Source organism: Maylandia zebra, linkage group LG22 (genome assembly GCF_041146795.1).
Source record: "Maylandia zebra isolate NMK-2024a linkage group LG22, Mzebra_GT3a, whole genome shotgun sequence".
NCBI classification, from domain to species: domain Eukaryota; kingdom Metazoa; phylum Chordata; class Actinopteri; order Cichliformes; family Cichlidae; genus Maylandia; species Maylandia zebra.
In genome coordinates this window covers 2832296-2852766 of record NC_135187.1, presented here as the reverse complement: position 1 = coordinate 2852766, position 20471 = coordinate 2832296, and the positions used below count along the sequence as shown (strand labels likewise).

Here is a 20471-nt window from a genome sequence, read left to right as displayed (position 1 = left end):
TAATTAAGCTCCACGTAAAGAAAACCGTTAAATATTTTATCACAGCGCTTGTGATTTTCATTTGAGTACAGAAAATTTTAATGTGCAGGAAAACTGTGACGTTAAAGTTTTGTGCTTGCTCATTGTTCAGATAGTTCAGCTGTTACTTTATTTTTCATAAAGATGATTCTTGGCTTACTGCCCATGAAAGGGCTTATCGACAACCACAACAAAGTGCATAAACTGGTGTCTTATAGTTGGTATTGGTGTAGTTCTTTGGTTACATTGTTGCTACAGTGGACTAACACGAAGCACCACAACGATTCTATTTGAAGTGTTTCACAGTTCTAACATTAAAGGAACATCTGTATCTGCAGTATCTGTGTATAACTGTGTGCCACAGCTGGACTGGATGATCCACTGAGTCCAATTAAAATGCATTACAGTGTGACTCTGCTGCTCATGTGGGTTTGAAGTAGATGATGGTGGTTTTCACAGTGTGGCTGCTGTCCATTGAAACGATCCTCCCGTGTAGATGAAAACAGCAGGAGCTGTACGGATGTGGCTTCTTATCCTGCTGGCAGGAGCTTTTTTTTTTTTTTTTAACTCCTCAGACTTTCCCTTGAGAGCGATGCTGAGAGCAACTCTCTGTAAAGAAATGAGATGAAACCAATAAGGACGATTGACCGCATTACTTCTGGATGATGTCACGTTTCTTAAAGGATTTGCTGGGCGATAGAGGCAGCTGAAGTTTTTTTTAAATATTTTCTAAACTGTTTTGATGAGCAAAAACAAAGCTTTATTCACATGTTGGAGTTCTGCTCGTACATTTTTGGTCGCAGAGATGGCGTGGGATTGTGGAACTTCCACTCACTCACACACTGTGAACATTAACTTCATTGCTGATTATTAATCTAAAAGACTGATCCATAACTGCATTTTAAAGGTGATAGTAGTCTAACAGTAGAGTTTTGTAGACAGTGATACTGGATGTTACTAAAATATTTATTTGTGTTATTAATGAGGTGATTGAACATCTTACCAGCTTCTTCAACATCACCATCCTCTTTAATGGCGGCTCACTGCTGTAGCTGTTTAAAATACTGGTGCAACTTTACTGGCAGTGACCGCAGATAAGTTCTCTGTTAGGAGCTCATTTTAGCACTGCGAGTCCTAAAGGTAGAGACGATGCATTCTTTTATTTTCTTCTAACTCACTCTGCTAGAAGCTACCGTTAGCTTTAAGCTTTTTTGTGAACTTTATAAAACAAGGTGAGGTAGCAGTCTGAGAGATCAGTGACTTATAACAGGCCATTTGTCATGATACCTGAAACCACCAGGAGTAAACATGAGGATTTAAAGGAGTAAAACGTGTCCTAAGGTCAGCACTCTGCGGCTCAGATGATGCAGATGTTTGTGCATCGGCAGTGGGAGGACAGATCAGTGTTGGACTGTTGTTGTGCATTGGCAGCAAGTGTCACTGTGATGTGCTTCTTCCAGAACAACACACGCTGCTGTTTGGGGATATTGATTTAAAGCCACAGCTTTGTGTGTGTGTACTGCACAGAGCCTGGAGGCTAGGGTGTTTAAAAGAATCCAAACCCAGGTTTAGCTTTAGGAATCAGCAAATATCCAAAGTTGCAAATCCTTTGAAGAGGAAACAAAGGTGTTGGCACGCTTAATTAAACTAATTGAATGCAAACAGAGGGGCTTCTCTGCCATCAGCAGCAGAGTTTTGAGCATTTATTGGAGAAGCTTTTGTATTGCATATAACAGTACTGTTACACATTATAGTACATAATAATACCATAGTCTATGTGCATCACAGAAATGTAAGTACATGCCGCTGCTGCTGCTTTTCCTCACTTTCATAGCGCTGACAATGTTTAGACTTTTTGCAAAGTGATAAAAATAAACACTGGGTGAGAGGCGAGAACAGTTATCTGCTGTACTCCTCGTGCTGGCTGTCAGAGCAAATAAATAAACTTGAGGCGAAGGATGCTTCACTGTGGTGTGAACGAACCACAAGTTAGTTCTGGAGACTTCTCTCTGTCCTGTGTTTCAGTCCAGAGTGAAAATCTCACTTTATATTGTGTTGTTGTTCTCTACACCGGGAAACAACAAATGGCACTTATGTAGTCATCTTCAGTAACATTACTCATGACCTCGCACTTAACTAGGCGTTGTGGATAACCATCATCTCACAAAGAAAAACCACACCGTTGTTTCGTTCTGGTATTTTATTTCACATTGGATGCATGGCATGGATTTTATGAAAGAATGAATGAAAAACAAGACACAAAATCTCATGTGTAAGCTGACATATGTAAACATTTTTTTTACAATTAGAAAATTCTATGACCTATAAACATCAGGCTGTATTTCCTTATCATACAAAGTAAAGCAAAACTAAACAGGCTAACGTTAGCTAACGTATAAACAGTCGCAAGTAACTCACGACAGTTGGCACCAAACACACGCTTGTAAAGATACAACATTACTGCCAACTTACAGACGGTTTTGGCTTAGGACACAGCATAGGCAGGCACAGGAGTAGATAATTATCCTTCTACCGTTAGACAGGAAGTAGTGAGATGCCCCGCTTCTGGTAGGATGTCAAAATAAAACAGACAGTGTAAAAATGCCCCCCAAAACAAATACTGTATGAACCTATTTATCACCACATAATAGCTCGGGCGACCCTTGAGGAGCCAGAACATTACTTTTACTTCACCTGTTGGTCCTCTGCCCGCACACGAGCACGAACAGTCTGCATAAAGATTTTCTATTTAGCAAAAGTCAGAATTTTCCTGTTATTTTTCCCATTTCATAAACAAAAATATATTTAAAGTTTGACTAATTGAAACTTCGTTAGTAAAAAAAAAAAGAAGCCACCATCAGGTTTGTCTGAACAAAGACTGAAAGAATTCTGAGGGGAACGTTTCAGTATTTTGCATTTTCCTCATTCAGAGCGCACTCGGGGGTCAGACTGAAAAGTGTGACGGACGTTTCCTTCACATGAATGCAGAGCGCTCTGTTTATGGTGCTGCTCAGTGAACCTGCCTGATGGATTGACGTGACCTCCGTACGCTTCAGTTTATAATTTGTCTCTGTGCACTGAGTTTGCGACACATACAGCGAACCAGCACGTAGACCAGGCAATGAATGGGTCACACTCGGGGTCTGCTGTGCATTTCGGTCTTTTTTATCAAATAATTTGGCCAGATGAACAAAATCATACAACACCAAACTGCTTTTAAGTAGCCGTGTGGTTTCTTCCTTAAGCAACCAGACAAACCCAGACGTGCATGAGAGCGAGAGCTACTTCAGGAACCTCTGTCTTAAATTTGCTCAACATATCATGACATAATTTTGAGCCTATATTGCCCACCCGTGTTGCTGATACAGATTTTGATGCAGCTTTTATATAAACATATATATTACCATACCAGCTGTGCTAAACTGCTAGTAAAATATCCCATGATCTCAGAGAAGTCTTTTTAGAGGCTAATGCGTCTAAGGCTTTCTTTTCTCCAGGTTTGAGCACATTTCCCACCGGTGACACCTGCAGTGAATTCAAGAAGTGCAAATCTTCAGGGAGTTAATTAGTGGGATTAGGACACGTGGAGTGTCGCTGCAGCGAACATGGGGGGGGGGGGATTCTTGTTTGTTTGCCTACAAATTCTGCTTATTAATGCACAATATCAATGCTCCCTCACTTCAGACATCAGCTTAGTGCTGGATGGAGGCAGCTCTGATTACATATTGGCTTAAAAAGATGAAACTAGAAGAAGCTGTAGTCATAGACTGTATATGAAGGATGGACTGTGTGTAACCAAAAAGCAAACAGTTCTAAAAATGTTGCAAGTTTTTTACATATTTATGTATGTATCTGTATGTATCTGTTTATTACTATAAACAGACTATTACTATAAACAGACTATAAATAGTCTGTTTGTAGGAGTTTATAGGAGGACTATAAATACCTTGGAGTACACATTGACAATAAACTGGACTGGGCTAAAAACACCACAGCACTTTACAGGAAGGGCCAGAGTCGTCTCTATTTTTTGAGGCGACTGAGGTCCTTCAACATCTGCCAGAAAATGCTGAGGATTTTCTATGAGTTTGTTGTGGCCAGTGCGATCCTCTATGCTGTTGCATGCTGGGGGAGCAGGCTGAGGGTCGCAGATGCCAACAGACTTAATAAACTGATCCGTAAGGCCAGCAATGTTGTGGGGATGGAGCTGGACTCCCTCAAGGTGGTGTCGGAGAGGCGGATGCTGTCCAAGATAAAGACAATGTTGGATAACACCTCCCACCCACTCCATGACATGCTGGTCAGTCACAGGAGCACGTTCAGTGAGAGACTGAGATTACCCATGATGCACCACTGAACGACACAGGAAATCATTCCTGCCTGTGGCCATCTCCCTGTACAACGCATCCACTTAACACACTGTTTGCTGCTACAGCTACACATGTTTCTTTTCCAACTATTTATTTATAAGTGACTTATGTATGTATGTATGTATATATATGTATATATTGTACTATTCTTAGTTAGTGTATTGTCTGTCTTGTCTTAATGTTGGTTTAAAATGGAGCACTGTAACAAAAAATAATTTCCCCCAGGGATCAATAAAGTATTCTGATTCTGATTATTATAGGGATGACATCAGTTCTAAATAGAAAAATGACAAATTTGTAACAATATCCTCAGAGTACAAGGTCACATTTAATTTGTAAAGGATCCGTTGTATGTAATAACTTTTATTAATCATTTAACTCAGCGGTCTCCAACCCCCAGGCCACGGAGCGGCACCAGGCCGCGAGAGTTGAGACTCAGGTGTGAAATCCATGGTTTTCAGGGTTTTTATCATTAACTCGGTTTCCCTGGGTCTTCTCCTGTGTGTTATGAATAAATCTTCCTTTTTTTTGGTACCGATACTGGTTTTATTTTGTTGTATTTATCCGCGACACCTTAAAGGCTGGTCTGTGAAAATATTGTCGGACATAAACCGGTCCGTGGCGCAAAAAAGATTCAGGAGCGCTGATTTAACTAGACACTACATGTGTAATATAGTCGACCTAAGGCCTCCTTTTCATAGTTTTTCATCTTTCTTTCTTCTCATATCTGTTCTCCATCATTTACAGTCTTTGAAAAATAGACAAACAAATCATCCAGACTAATACTGGATTACAGATTACATGGATGTAAGTGTATTTGTCAAATGGTTCATGGCAGAGAATGAGGCAGAGCTCATAGTAGTGCAGCCATCAGTCACAGCCACCAGGTCTAACAGATTTTAAGATTTTCTTCTTCTACTTATATTTATATATTATTCTCCATTCAACATACATAATGTATGATAACACCAAATCCTTACTGCTGGCAAAGGCCATCAACAAACATCCAGAATTTTATTATAGAACTTATAAACAAAGACATTTGATAGTGAAAATGAATAATTGATGATATTCTGATGGTTCATTTCTGTGTTGATGGTTTCTTTTGAGGAAATAAATGTTTTGACAGCACTAGTATGACAGACAGCGCTGTGTGCACATGTCCACGTGCTCATCCACTCGATCGCGCTCTGCAGGGTGCCAGCCCTCCTCGGGAACTTGTCAGCCTCTCTGTGGACGTGAGTGTGTAGCGTGTCATTTCCTCTGAGATTCGAGGCCGATGAACACTCTGTTGAAGAAGTGGTTTGAGGTGCTGTTGAGTGGCACATAAATTAGGCCCTCGCTTAAAAACTCGAGCTGCCTCCTTATATCAGCGCCCCCGCCTGCCAGGCCCACATCATATCGCTTTCAGCTGAGCCCAAAGTAGCCCGTCACGCAGGGAGATTGAGATGAATCGTCTCCTCTGACAAAGCTGACAATTACACAAACAGAGCGCGAGAGAAGAAGAACAGCAGGGCGGAGAAATGCAGAACGAAGGAAGGCTGAGAGCTGTGAAGAGACCCAGTCAGCTGCAAACAGAAAGCAGTAAATAAAGTAAAATAAAGATAAATTAAAAATCCTCAAGGACGAGCAGAGCTCCAGATTATGTGATTATTCTGTTTTATTATTAGGAAAACTGTGTGGCAGCTTTGAAATGGAACAAAGAAAGAAAACTGATGACTCGTCACATAAATGAGATTAATGATAACAGTCTGCAGGAGAACCGCTGAGCTGAGTGAAATCATTAAACCACACGCACATCAGACTTCATTATCACTGGTCATTAAGCGTCTGGATACACACCAGCTTTTCATGTCACTTAATCAATGCTTATTTTGCTCTTTCATATTCTGTGATTGTAGTAATTATAGTGGACGGGGTGTTTGCAGGAGCCTAAAATACTAGGGGTGCAACGATACTCGTATCGATATTGAACCGTTCGATACAGTGCTTTCGGTTCGGTATGCATATGTATCGAACAATACAACATTTTTAATTTATTTTATCAACTTTCCTTCTGACGATGCTGTCTGTGTGGAGCGCTCAGTGGATCTGCGCTCGACAGTGCAGCCTAGGTGGAGTAGTCGAACGCAGATCCACTGAGCGCAGGGCAAGTTAGCGAGACAGAAGTTAAGCTCTCCTTGCAACATGGCAAATTGAACCTCCCCCACCCTCATTCAGATCTGGCGTTTGGAACTATTTTGATTTTCATGTGACGTATGACCCTGAAGGTAAGCGCGTCATGGACTAAAGTAAAACAGTATGTTGGATGTGCCATGCAATGCTCAATTACATGGGTGGGAACTACTGCGTTAGCGCAGTTAGCTCGTTAACGTGTTGGCCATCTAGCCCCACGCAGGGGTAGCTCGTTAACGGAGATTTGCCGTGTTGTGGCGTTAACGTCATATCAGACTAACGCTGACAGCACTAGTGGGAACACAACGAATATGACTGCACATTTACTCCGACATCATCCTCGTGCAAAGACAAGTGGAAGCAGACAAAAACAACAAGCACGCATGCTACAAACTTTACCCGAGTCATTTAGACAGCCGTTAGCACAGGATTCTCCTTATGGGGACCTGATATGTTTAATATGCTGCTGAGAATATAGCCCAGAAGAAGCGTATAGTAGAGCTTTTATTTTGAAAGAGCCATTTCTCTGTAATAAACTCTTTTCCAAAGATGAGTGATTCCTCCATCAGATTTATTTATTTTTATTACTTTGTTGTTTCAGCAACATTGAATTTAAAAACTGTACTTTTGTGTTAAAATATATATTTATAATTTTAATAAATGACAAATTAAAAAGGCATGAACATTTTTTTGTATCGAAAAAATATCGAACTGTGAATTTTGTGTATTGTTGCAGCCCTATAAAATACACAGTGGTTGTATTGAATCTTAAGTGTAGCAGCTTCTCTTTGAAGTTTAATGTAAAACCTCTTGAATGTAACTTTATACCTGTGGACATCTGCATGTTGTTTCAAAGCCGTGTCAGCTGTAAGAGGGGAAGTTCACAACAGAGCTCTGCCTGGAGACTGTTTTATTTCCAAAGTAGAGAAAACTGAAGGAAACTGCTTCACTGCTGAGTGTACGCCTCCGGTCCTTCGCTTACACAGCAGAGATGCACCAGCTTATTGTGCCGGCCTCTGGCAGCGGAGGTCGGCTCACGCCACAAAGCCAAGAAGGATGTGTGAGAGCTGCAGGTCCGCAGGCTGGACGCTTCCAGTTTCAACTTTTCAGTTTCAATTTTTTTGGGAAAAAATGCACGAAAATACTCCAAAACATACTTTTAGAGAGACATGGTTTTCACCAGCTGATTCAGTCAGACTGTTTCAGTGTCGTCGTTCACCACACTCGGCTCATGTCAGGTGAAGAATTTGGAGTCTGGAGGGTCTTTAGCGTGGAACTATTTAGACCCCAGGCTGAAAATGGGGATGAGGTTGCTTTAAAACGACCGATGCCAAACTGACACCACCAATTATTTTTCCTCTGCGTGAGCAGCAAAGTTTCTAATATAAAGAAAACTCTGAGTGACGGTTGATGAGCCGCCAGGTTGCTGATGGAGGAGAAGCAGTTGGCCGGAGGTTGGTGTTAATCTCCCTTTCTGCTCCGTGTGTGTGTGAGAGAGAGAGAGACATAACAGCCCGCATCCTTGATAGGACGGTCTCTCTTCTCTCTTCAATTAAAAAGTTTGTGTGTGTGTGCATCTTTTTGCTACATGCGCACACGGACTATGGTAAATGGCCTGTATTTGTATAGCGCTTTACTAGTCTCTAAGGACCCCAAAGCGCTTTACACATTCAGTCATTCACACACTGGTGATGGCAGCTACATTGTAGCCACAGCCGCCCTGGGGCGCACTGACAGAGGCGAGGCTGCCGGACACTAGCGCCACCGGGCCCTCTGACCACCACCAGTAGGTAACGGGTGTCTTGCCCAAGGACACTGTCCGAGCCGGGGCTCGAACCGGCAACCTTCCGATTACAAGACGAACTCCCAACTCTTGAGCCACGATCGCCCCGTATTTGACAAATAGCGTGGAGCAGATGAGAAAACCGAGCAGCAGATTTCTGTTTGCTGCTCCTCTTCAGCGTGTTGGACAGAGCTCCTGGTGGCTGTCCTTGTCCTGCACCCTCGGTGAGATCGGCGTAGCCCGACGTGAGCAGCTTCTCCACCTGCTGCACAAATGCGTTCCCCTGCAGCTTACAGCAGGTCACCAGAGCAGGAAAAAGACTCGAGGCCGTCGGCTCTTTGCGTTTGTCCTTTACCTTTCAGCATGACTGTGCTCTTGCACAAAGCCAAGGTTTTAGTTTTTTGTTGGCTTGTGCAGCGCTCTGACCTCCTGTGGGTGAACTCCAATGCTGCCAGTGTTCCCAGTATGAAAGTTTCTGGGAGAAAGAAAATGAACAATCTGTTTGATTTTGGAGCCAATCCTGAGGATTTCATCTCACAGAAAATATGAGAGTAAGCATTTGTCTTATTTTCACTGAGCCAGTGGAAACATTTCACTGAAAGTGTTCAAGGTTGAAGTTTTGAAGGAGCACAAAAGATGCTCAAAAATGCAAATGCATGAATAAATATCCTGATTTACACTTTTGGGTGGATTTAGCTCTGTACCTTCAGAGCTGCACACTGTTGATAAGTGGAGTGCACAAGTGCATTATCTGCCACAGCAATAGATTAATGTGGGTAAATGCACTTTGGTACATAAATCCCTCTCTGAGTCCAGCTGTGGCTGTGAAACGATGTCATCTGTGGTGATTATTTATATTTACTTGTGTCTGCGGCGTCGGCTGTGTGTTTGTCAGGCGTGTCGCAGGAAGCATTTCCACGCTGTTAATCAGCAGTGTGACAGCAGACAGATGATGCTGCATCTGCTGAAGTCTAATTATGTATACGCAGACAAACACACACAGTCAGCTTATGTTTGATTTAATCACACACTGACACATGAACTGTGTTCCACTCACACTGCTGTCAGTAGCAGCTTTATGAGATACCCTGCAGCAGAAACACTCGAGAGCTGAACTATTCAGCGTTTACTCATCTGACTCCAAATCTGCAGCTATTGGCAGATTGTACAGTGATATTAATTTTTCGCTTGCATCAGGCAGACCTATTTCTGGACGTTTTCCCAGGAGTCGCAGTGTTTGTACTCACACTGCAGGCGCAAGGAAGTCAAAATGAAAAAGAGTGAAAATGAGTTGTTCGCTCTTTGTGGCCTAAAAAAGAAAGACACAAAGTCACCAGTACAGCGGCTGCACGAGGCTGCGGTCCTCCCCACACGCCAGGAGGCAAAATGATTTGAAGGCTGGGAAAATAGAGGTTAGTTCTTAGATGCTTGCTGCTGGGAGGAATGTAAAGTTTGGTTCAAGAGGAGAACAGCAAAGGTTCCGTCAGCTCTAATGTAAAAGACCCTGAAGCTGTTTTCACACAGAGTATTTCAGGTCAGAGGAAACGTTTCATCTTTGGTTTGTTTCTGTTGTTTTAATATTTCTGCGTTCAGAAACATTAATGATGAGTTCAGAGTCGTGCTGCTTTTCAGGAACGTTTTAGTTCCACAAATTCAAACCTGTGAGTTTCCAAGTGTCAGAGCAAACGCTTTGTTCCTGTATTGTTACTTTTATTGTGAAAAACGGTGCTTAATGTAAGTAACAGTTCATTTTATCTCTAACTTGGATTTTCCTTTGACACGTACACTCTGCATGAATGCAAAATCCCAACTAGTCTGCAGACTTACCTGCAGATTTATCGGCCACCTCAGCAATGCTCTGTCACGCTCTGCTTCTGATGTGGGCTCTGGATCTAATCTCACCCGCTCGAGACTCGGCTCGAGTCGCTTTGGCTTACAGTGCCATCAAATTGCACTCAGAAGCTGCTCTCTGCTCCACGTTGTTTGAAATGGCTCCAGAGCAAAGCTGCACTCAGCTGAGGAAGAGGGCAGGAAGTCAGCAGCATTCTCAAACACTTCTGCTGATTTTTAGTCGAGTCGTCACAGACGTGTTCCCAGTGTGTTCCCAGCGTGTTCCCAGCGTGTTCCCAGCGTGTTCCTGTGGTTAGCCTCTGTGGGCAGCTCAGCTGCCAGCTTTCAGTGTAGCCAGGGCATCTCCACACAGCAGATGGTGTTCTGTGTGCCCTCCATTGTTTATGAATGTAAACACATTACTGATGGTTTTCAGATTGCGTTTTAATAAATGCAGTATTTATTCTGTCCTTCTCGTGGTCTGTTTCTCTGCATCCAGTCCAAGCCTGCACAAACTCAGCAGTATTACCTGAACTGCAAACGGGAACCAAAGATGTTGTGATCCTACATATTTATGTCGCACATCTGTTGACGGAGATTAAACACGGTACACACATGTGTGGCCTTCACCCTCCCAGTTTGATGAAACTGGAGGTATCGCCCTCTGAGACACTCAAACTGAACGCTGGCCTCTCTGATTAAAGAAGTGTTGAAAGCTGCTGAGATCAAAGTGTGTTTAATGAAGGCCCAGCCTTTCACAGCAGACTGTACCGCCGTGCTCCTCAGATTAATGTGTTATAGGTTCATTGATCAGCTCTAAGATTAAAGGTCTCACTGGCTGGACCTGCTCAAAGCTTTTATTTAGTTTTGGTTAACTTTAGAGATCAATTAGTGCTTTATAATAATTAGGCTTAAGGTCAGGTTTGAGCTTTTTTTAAGTGTATCATCTGTCAGGGGAAATTATTGCTGCCAGAGCACAACATCTGCAATTCATAATGCTGCTGAAGTACACAGAGTTTATTATCATTTCTTTCTCTTTTCTCTTTGCATGGACTTCTTTAAAAGTAAAAGTGTAAATACTCACTCTATGAATTACTAATGAAGTGTGACACTCTCGATGAATACAATAAATTGTGAGACACAAGCTCCTGAGATGTTTGCATAATGAAAACTCCAGTGATTGTGTGAAGAGCGAGGCGGCCCTGCGTGCGAGTATAATCAGAACATTATCTGAATAAATCACATCGGATTGAACCTGCAGCTCCACCAGATCCTCTCATTGACATTCAGTGGATATCCCACGCACACACACGCACATCAGGTATTCATATCTTGTGGGGACAGCCCCTAACCCTAACCATGAAAAATGAATACCTAACATAACCATAGCTCTCAAAAATGCCTTCAGACTCGTGGGAACCAGGATTTTGGTCCCCATAAGGGCTGTTGGTCCCCACAAGTATAGTAAACTTCCAATTTGTGGTCCCCACAAATATATAAATACGCGCTCGCACTCTTCGCCTGACGTGCTGCCTTCAGGCCTGAAAGCTGTGAACTGAAAACGTCTCCGCTGCAGCCAGACGGGCCTCTCCAGAGATGTTCCTCCACAGGAAACTTGGGTCCAATTAAACCAGAAGTCGATGTTTGCTGTCTGCACCAGTTTGAGGTCTGAAGTGCACAGTGTAACTGGTCAGAATGGGACCCCGAATGAGTGATTCCAGCGATCCCAGTCTGTCTGCACGCGCAGAGAACATGCTCTCGATCGTGAGGTTGACTGAATTTAATCGGGTGAAGTTTGGGATTTTTGCAGACTTGTTCCCAGAACTACTCAACCTCAGTTATTTGTCACAAAGTACAAATGTACAAACCTGTAAGTGGAATAATTAAGTTCTTTTCTGCACACCACAACAGAGTATAACAGAACTATACGGTTGCAGACCTCATGATCAAACATTCATTCTTGTTTTACTTCTTTGAAGTCTGCCTAAAAGGCCAGTGTGTAGCTGGTGTATTGTAACTAATTTGTTCTTGTTTCAACGTCTAACACACAAAAAACGTCTATTTGACTAAAACTGAGCACTAACCTGAGGGGCAGTACTTCTTCCACGCTCGCGTCCACTCCTCTGTGCAGAATGTGGTCACACGTCACCTCGACCGATTTGGTGACATTCCAGTTTATTCTGACCGAGCTGACATCAGTCTTTATATCAAAGTACTGCAGACCGGTGCTGGTGGTCGTAGCATTGTTGCATCTTTTTACGGTGTTTTAGTGTTTCTAGCAAAGGCTGCAACATTAAAACATGTAGTTGTCCGGTCATGCACACCCTTAATCATAATGCCCTGCTGATGAGTCCATATGGTCAGACGAAACTTGGCAGGTACTCGGGCATCTACGCAGCGCCTCGAGCTCACCATCTGATGATATTCATGCCACTTGGACACAAGTACGTCCCAGCAAACTCACATATGCTGACAGCACAAAAAGCCGTTCAGTTGGCGGGAAACACTGCAGAATTCTCAAATATCTCAGAGTTCAGTTGGTTTTCTGGTCATTTGCTTGAATTTTAATGAGCATCAGTCAGTTCGCTTGATTGGCAGGATCACACATTTACGTCTCAGCCTCTCACCTGTCGTTCCTTTTTAATATTACACCTCCAAAATAAAGCCAGCAGTGCTTTCCATGCCTGCGAGGGATCGACTGCTGCTGTTGTAGTGGAAGCTGTCAGTGCCGATGTGTGAGAGGCTCTCCTTACACTTCAGAGGCATCCTGTTGTGTTAAAGATGAGTGAAGAGTGACATTTTGTACCTGTTACATTCCTTCACACCCTTCAGCCGAGTTACTTCCTGGATGAATGTTGTTGCTAAGGCCTGGCCTCGCTGACTGGAACGGGATTTTGTTGCTTGGCAACTTTGGCTTATTGAGCTTTCAGTGAGGAAGCAGAAGGAAGCGTCGGATCCTTCGGAGAAGCTTTAATTTGTAGACGCTGGTTTCCTCAGCTGAAGGATTTCTTTTTCTTTCAGTATGAATGTTTTTTCTTTTTCCTCGTGAGAAGTTGTTCAGAGTCAAATACAAAGGCTGGAGGTTTGTGGTAATTGGATGTTAGGTTGAATAAGGAGGGCACAGGGTTTCTTTTATTCTATTTTCTCCTCTTCAACTAAACTAAGCAGCTACAGGATGTTTCTAAGATCAGGGATGTGGATCCCATCAGCCCAGTTGCTGGCACTGGTTTCCTGCATATCCAAATCAAATATTGATCATCGGTCTTGAACATTTCACTGCCCTCCCAGTTAAAACTGAACATGGAGCAACATTTAAGTTTCCATCCAGTTTACTAAATCAAACTAAAGAAGGTTATCCACAGCTCATGTTCGTGTCCATGATCTTTTATTGTTTGTGCTTTCTGATCATGTTCTGTGTGTGGCTTTAAAACGAGAAACAGAAAATGAAGGAAATAATCTTCATTTTCTTTCCCTCAGCTGATTGTTTCGGGCTGACAGAAATAAAATATTGTTCTTATTACTTCTCTTCATCTGCTTATCTTATGACAGCGGCAGAGAAAACCTGTATCTGTGATACCAGCGATACATTAATGCTGCCTCAGTCTGAGGAGGCTGCGAATCATTGTTTGTGTGAGGTTGCACACATTTAAGGATATAAACTTATTAAACAATTATTTTGGGGAAACGAGTCTAACCTGAGGCTTCTTGCCTCACAGTCCCTCAGAGCCGAGGGTGCACAGAGAAAACTGTCTGCTCTAAGAACAGGAGGAAAACTTGGTGAAGCTAGTGTGTGAGGAGCATACAGACGCACAGGCAGAGGTCGGGAAATTGATGCGTCGCAGTAATCGACCCGCTCCTGTAATTGGACTCTGGCCGAGAGTGCGGTCTGCTCCAGTGGCACACTTCTGTCGAGTTATCTCAGCGTCTCTCGAGGGCGCTCCACACACCAGCCAGTCTGCTGCTCCTCGCACCAATTAAGGTGAGAGGACCAAACCAACACGTGAGATTAGCCAGTCTGTGGATGGACGTCAGAAAGCCGCTCTCGCAGAGTTTCAGTGAATCTGCTGGTAGTTAACTGTGGTTTTTATGCATTATTTTCATATTTGAAGCCCTTTGATACCTGAGTTTGTGGCTGTTAGAGAGCAGCAGAAACAATATCAAGTTTGGGGGGAAAAGAACGTTATTTGGAAACAGGATTTCCTTCCCGATGGCTCGGTGGTGCAGCGGTTAGCGTTGTTGCCTCCGTTGGTTTTCTCCGAGGACTCCAGCTTTCCTCTCACCGTCCACAGGCATCAGCGTTAGCTTAGTCATTGTGAACGTGCTGTGAGTGGACACCTGTCCCTGTGTTAGTCCTGCAATGCAAGTAAATGACCAGCTGCTGTGGCTGGTGACAGACCCACCCAACTCAGAGTGGGAATCCACTGCGCAGCATACACAGCATGAGCCATAAACACAAAAGTGGCCTCGTCTTGGTGTTTTAACTCGATTTAAATTCCTTTTGGTTTATATTTGCATAAATGAAACGTGGGGTGGTGGTGTGAGCGTTTAATCATTGCACCTCACACTGATGAGCTCCATGATTAAAGTTGAAGTTCTAAAGAAGTGCATGCGTGTCTCTGGCTGCGTCTCCATGCTGCTGCAGACACTTGAAGTCAAACCTCAGCAGTTAATGAGTGAAACTCTGATTTTCTCTTTGCTTTTTTTTTGTTCTCAGATGAAGTGGAGCCCTCGCCGCCGACGGCAGCCCAGATCAGATACGGTGAGAGATTAAAACAAACACACATACGTGTGCGCGCACACATACGTGTGTATTTATATGCTGCTTACCCTAACCATAACCGAACTGTGACCCTGACACTAAAACCACATTTTGAGTCTCAAAAATGCTTCAAATTTGTGAGGACCGGCTTGTGTGTCCTCACAAGTGACTGTCATTGGTCACCGGGACATTAAAAATGCATGCACAGAATCACCAATCAGACAGATTTTAATGATACTATATAAAAAAGATGGACGTAACCGATTAAGTCTGCCTGTCCTGTGAAGGGAGGAGTGAAGAGTGGCTGCTTTCCCGACTGAGCCGAAGGACACGGCTAACGACATGTCTTTAGCTAATAAGCAGACCTTCTTTATCGTCTGTCCAACTCAAACTGGGACTGAAATTCACAAAATCATGTTTACCGAGGTCACGAATCAAGCGAGCCAGAGGAGTCGCCTCCTGCTGGTGATTAGAAGGAGTGCAGGTTTAAGACACTTTGCCCTGGACTGTCTTTGAATGCTTCCCACATATAATGTCTCGAATAGAAATATGAAGTTAAAATCAATAATTAGCTTTATTAACTATTCTGCTGTTACAGTGGATGCTGCTCTTATCAAAGATGATCAGTTAGTCTTCTTTAAAAGAAGCAGCCTTAAAAAGCAGATATTCGCAAAGCCTTGAACTGAAGGGCGTCACCGAGGCCAGGTTTAAGATGCATAAGGACTGTTTTGTCTGAGTGATGCAAAGATAATCTTACAGAGCCAGTTAATATAAATATGCAGGTGGAAATGAGCAGAACGGGTCTCCTGTAAACAAGCCGTTATCACAGATACAGGGAAGCTGTTCACTGTGCAAATTATTCCAAGTTACATTCAAATAAATCTGTTCTGTGCTTTCCACGTTTTTCATTTTCCTTCTGTTAATTTGCAGTTTTACTCCACAACGCCATCCCCTTTGTTGGATTTGGCTTTCTGGATAATGCCATCATGATTGCAGCAGTAAGTATTTGAATCTCATTTTGCAGGAATTAGTCGCCTGTAAAGAAAAAAGAGTCTTATCTCTGCATTAAGGCTGTAATTTCCTTCTGTCTGCTCTTCCCGATGTGCTAACTCTGAGTCGGGATGAGCGTTTCACCTCTTTCTCTTTCATTCTCCAGGGAACTCAAATCGAACTTTCCATCGGAGTCACTCTGGGGATCTCCACCATGGCTGGTAAGAGCCAAGCGGCGATGAGTCGCGTAAACCTAAAATGACTTCGTTATCTTGTTGGCCTTCTTGAGCTCATTTCTAATGAATATTTTAATTGATTAATGTAGAAAGTTTTGATTGGATAACCAAGCAAAGCAACTTTCTGCTCCCATTTCTCATGCGTGAGATGATTCGTTTCTCCGTTTTACAGCAAATATGTGTTAATATATGTACATATGAATCCTCAAATCCCTGATTTATGAAACTCCACTGAGGAGCGTTCCCACTCGAATAGCCGGTAGAAGCTGCGAAGCTTTGATGGATGAGGAGGAGAGGAGGGTGTGACCACATCAAAACCTTCACCTTCGATCAGAGTTGAGAGTTTTCTCTGTTTTCAGCCTCATGCAGTGAAAATCTGTCGATCTCAGCGAATCTTTTTATATCGTTCAGGGTCGTTCAGTGTGCACCTCAGCCTGGCCGTAGGGTCTCGCAGTACAGGGTGATACTTTAAAACTACAAATATCTAACTCCAGTAATTATCTTTATAGTAGTCTGAAACAGTAGATCGTAATCTTAATGTTCGCAGCGCCATAAAAAGAGGAAAAAGGAGGAGAGGAAGAAGCTCGTTAGCTGCTCCCAGCGTGGCTGTAAAAACGCCGCTGAAGCAGACGACAGATAAGACTGAGAAACTGTTTCTGCTGGGAACGTCTCTCAGCACATGATGCTGGTGCTTATCTCAGGTTATGGGAAATGAACTTTTAGCATTCGTAATAAAAAACAACAAAAGCCAAAGATGCTGAGAAACGTTTTTTTGTTTACCAGATAAAGTGAGATTTGAGATTGAATGTCAGGACAACATGTGGACTACAGAGTGGATCTTAAGTCAAAATATCACCACGAATTTAAGGCTGGTGTCCTGAAACTTTTCCATGTGCCTGCCTGCTGACATGAGTCAAATGGCTGCATTGCCACCTCAGCATGCAGTCAAGTCTTGCTAGTGACCTACTAATTGCAGCACGGACACTTGAAAGTTTCAGGACACCGGCCCTGGAGGACTGGAGTTTGAGAGGCCTGGTGCAGAGTTTACAGAACTCCTTCCATTTCCTAAGTGAACACCTAAGTGAAAGTTACAGGATGCGCAGCTTCTTCCCGGTGATATCTAGCAAAGTTCAGGGCTTCAGTGAAGGAAAACAACTTGTATTTAGTCTGAAATGGGCAGCAGTCCACCCCCCTGTGCCACTGGCATTAAAGCAATAACAGAGCAGCCCAGCAGGAAAGTCATAAGTTGATGTAGTTCTAAACGAGGAGATAAAGGAAGCACAATCCTTCCAGAAAATCATCCTGTCACCAGGTTAGAGTCCCACATAAAATCCTCCCAGGTGTGATTGCTTTCACAGCACCTGCAGTGTTGGCTTCTCCATCAGGCTTCACCTGGAAGACGTTTTTATTGCTTGCGCAGCTCCCGCGCCGCCACCAGCGCTTACACTCGATTCTACAGAATTGTTGCCGCTTATTGCGACAGATCCCGCCGTCACCCCGTCTCCTGTTGCGGTTCTCAGTTTGGGTTTTTATTGCTCTGCGAAACCATAAAGGCACCCGAGCTCGCCTTCTCCCCCCTCTTCCCCGCGCGATTATTCAGTTTCCATGGATACCTGGCTCCATTTTCCTCTGCAAAGTGCAAATCGGAGGCTGAAGACGGGCTGTAGATCAATAGCTCTGCTGTGACGTCTCCATCCATCCAGGCTCTGACGCGTCCGCGTCATCGCTGTCCACCCTGCAGGGTTTATGTTAGATTTTGGGGGCTGGCACCTTTGACTCCCGTGTCTTCTCCCAGCTCTGGGTGAAACAAGGCCAGCTAGTTTCACCGTCTCACCTCCTCTTGGCCATCAAGGAGCTTCTCTTTGAGGGGAAGGTGTCCATCTGGACTTTCAGCTCCTGCAGGAACGTTCGTGCACGTTCAGCTTCAAGCTTCGTCTCTTTTTAATCCTCCAGATTCCCTGAAGGCAAAACAAACACGCTTTATAGTTTCAATGAACAAATGCATTTTCCTCCACGCTGCAGTCCACAGCGTTAATTATTCAGAGCTGTGGTGTACTGTCAGTGAGCTGGAGTTGTTGCAAAGCCGATTTTGCTGACAGTGAAACCATGAAAGCAGAAGACAAAGAAGCTGACGGGAGTCTTTTCCAAAGGTGCTCTTTGATCCTCGAAAACTTTCACTCCTTCTCGCTCCTGCTGATTCCCCTGTTTCTGCTTTGATGTGTTGTTTGGACACTCGCTCTGCTTTTTCATCATTAGTGAGTATGCAGAGATGTATGTGGGCCACTTGGCACTGCACACTTGTAGGTATATGCACTTATCTGTTCAGGGCGTGATGTGTGGGTGGGTTTCTAAAGGCTTCCTTAAAAAGGAGCTTGTTGTCGAGGGAAGCGTGCGTCCTCAGCATCAGGTAAATGTTTGTGCTGTTAGATTTGAACTTTAATCAGCTGTCAGTTTCCTGCAGGAGAAACAGATGCCTGAATATTTCCTGCAGCTCCTCTTGGGGGATGCTGTAGCACTCCCGGACCAGATGGGATGTAAAATCCCTGCATCGAGACTTTTCCCCGGAGTCTTTCTCAGGTGGAAGCGCCTGTAAAAGAGTTAAAAGGACACATCCGGGAAGATCTTCTTCACACTCCATCTCCCCCACACGCCGTGGGTGTAATTAGGATGTTTGGAGAAGCAAGCAGTGCGTTAGGATTTATGTAACATGCATTAAATACAGAAAAAGGAGGACGATGTCACAGATGGTGATCACGGTACTTTTTAATCTGTTATTTGGATGCTTTAGCTATATTCAAATGTGGCTCAGATTCATCTTTACAATTAAATAAGTATGGGAGCTTACTTTAAATTAAATGATTAATGGGGAAATTAGGACATTTTATCATGATAAAAGTTTAATCAAAAAAAGTCCGGATAAAAGTCCGAGCATTAATCGAGAGTTTCATTATTGTGCAAAAATGCACTTTGTTCCAAAACTCATTGAAAAAAGAAAGAAGTCTGCTGAGTGTGGGAAACATCAGGCTGTTTACAGAAGATAAACAATCTCCTGCGTACTCACCGCGCTGCTTCCAAGCACCGGGCATCCGGTGTGAAATGTTGGTCAGATCAAACATGTGGATCAAAGTAATGAAGTTGATGAGCCGTGCGATGAAGATATGGGAAAAAGCTGTTGAAGAGAGGCGGCTGTCAGCGAGCAGCGGTGTGGCTTCATGCTGAGATGTGAAGTTTGAGGGTGAGGCTGGAGGAGTACAGAGAAGGAGCTTCACTGTGACGATGGTACTGCGTGAGGAGGTCAGAGTGGCGGAGACGTATGTGAGAGTGGTGCAGGACAGGTATGAGGACAAAGAGACGGTGGTGAGGTTTAACGTAGTGATGGACAGGCTGATGGATGAGGTCAGGCAGGAGTCTCTGTGGACTGTGTGCAGGTAACACTGATCTGTAGTGGTGAGGGATGCTGATGCTGGAGCTGCCAGGCAGGAGGAGAGGAAGACCTCACAGGAGCGTTTAGGCATTAGGAGAGAGAGCAGCCAATAGGAAAAGGAGAAACAGTCTCAGCAGACGTCCAGTTAATGCACTGCTGCTAAATCAGACCCAGTGTTTTATCAGCAGCACTGACATCATCAGTGAGAACGCCACTGCACTGGAACACATGAGTGATGGTTTCAGATGTACATGATTCATGACTCCTTATTCCATTCATCGTTTTCCATTTCCTGCATTTCTGATCGTCTTTGATATAAGAAATTACACTTTGCTTATTTCTCTGGTTTTTGAGCTGAATAAAGAATTTCAAAGTGTTTTAACGCCGTGAAAAGCAGAAGCAGAGTCTCAGCCTGACTTCTTGTCACACTTCCTGATGCGACTAAGACGAGTGCGACCTCGACTCACTTCCCTGTCGATGCACTTTTGGGTCCAGAAAAGATCAGATGAAGCTTTCACTGAATTGGGAAGTTTGTGTGTGTGTGTGTGTGTGTGTGTGCGTGCGTGCGTGCGTGCATGTATGTGTGCTTGCGTGCGTGTGTGTGTGTGTGTGTGTGCGTGTGCGTCCGTGTGTGTGTGTGCATGTGCGTCCGTGTGTATGTGTGCATGTGCGTGCATGTATGTGTGAATGAGTGCTTGTGTGTGTGTGTGTGAGTGCACTGCACAGCCACTAACAACTCCAACATCATTGTGAAGTTTGCGGACGACACTACAGTGGTGGGTCTTATCACCAACGGTGATGAGACGGCTTACAGGGAGGAGGTCAGCGCCCTGACCCACTGGTGTCAAGACAACCATCTCACCCTCAACGTCGCAAAGACAAAGGA

The 20471-nt window shown here is 43.8% G+C and overlaps 1 protein-coding gene across 1 annotated transcript in view; it reads left to right on the top strand.

The window, feature by feature from the left end:
• Positions 1-20471, top strand: part of tmem65 (transmembrane protein 65) — a 56579-nt gene that overhangs the window by 28532 nt on the left and 7576 nt on the right. Inside the window, exons 2-4 of the mRNA XM_004574238.3 lie at positions 14891-14935; positions 15866-15933; positions 16092-16146. Coding sequence (XP_004574295.1) covers positions 14891-14935; positions 15866-15933; positions 16092-16146 — 168 coding nt within the window. The remainder of the gene's footprint in view (positions 1-14890; positions 14936-15865; positions 15934-16091; positions 16147-20471) is intronic.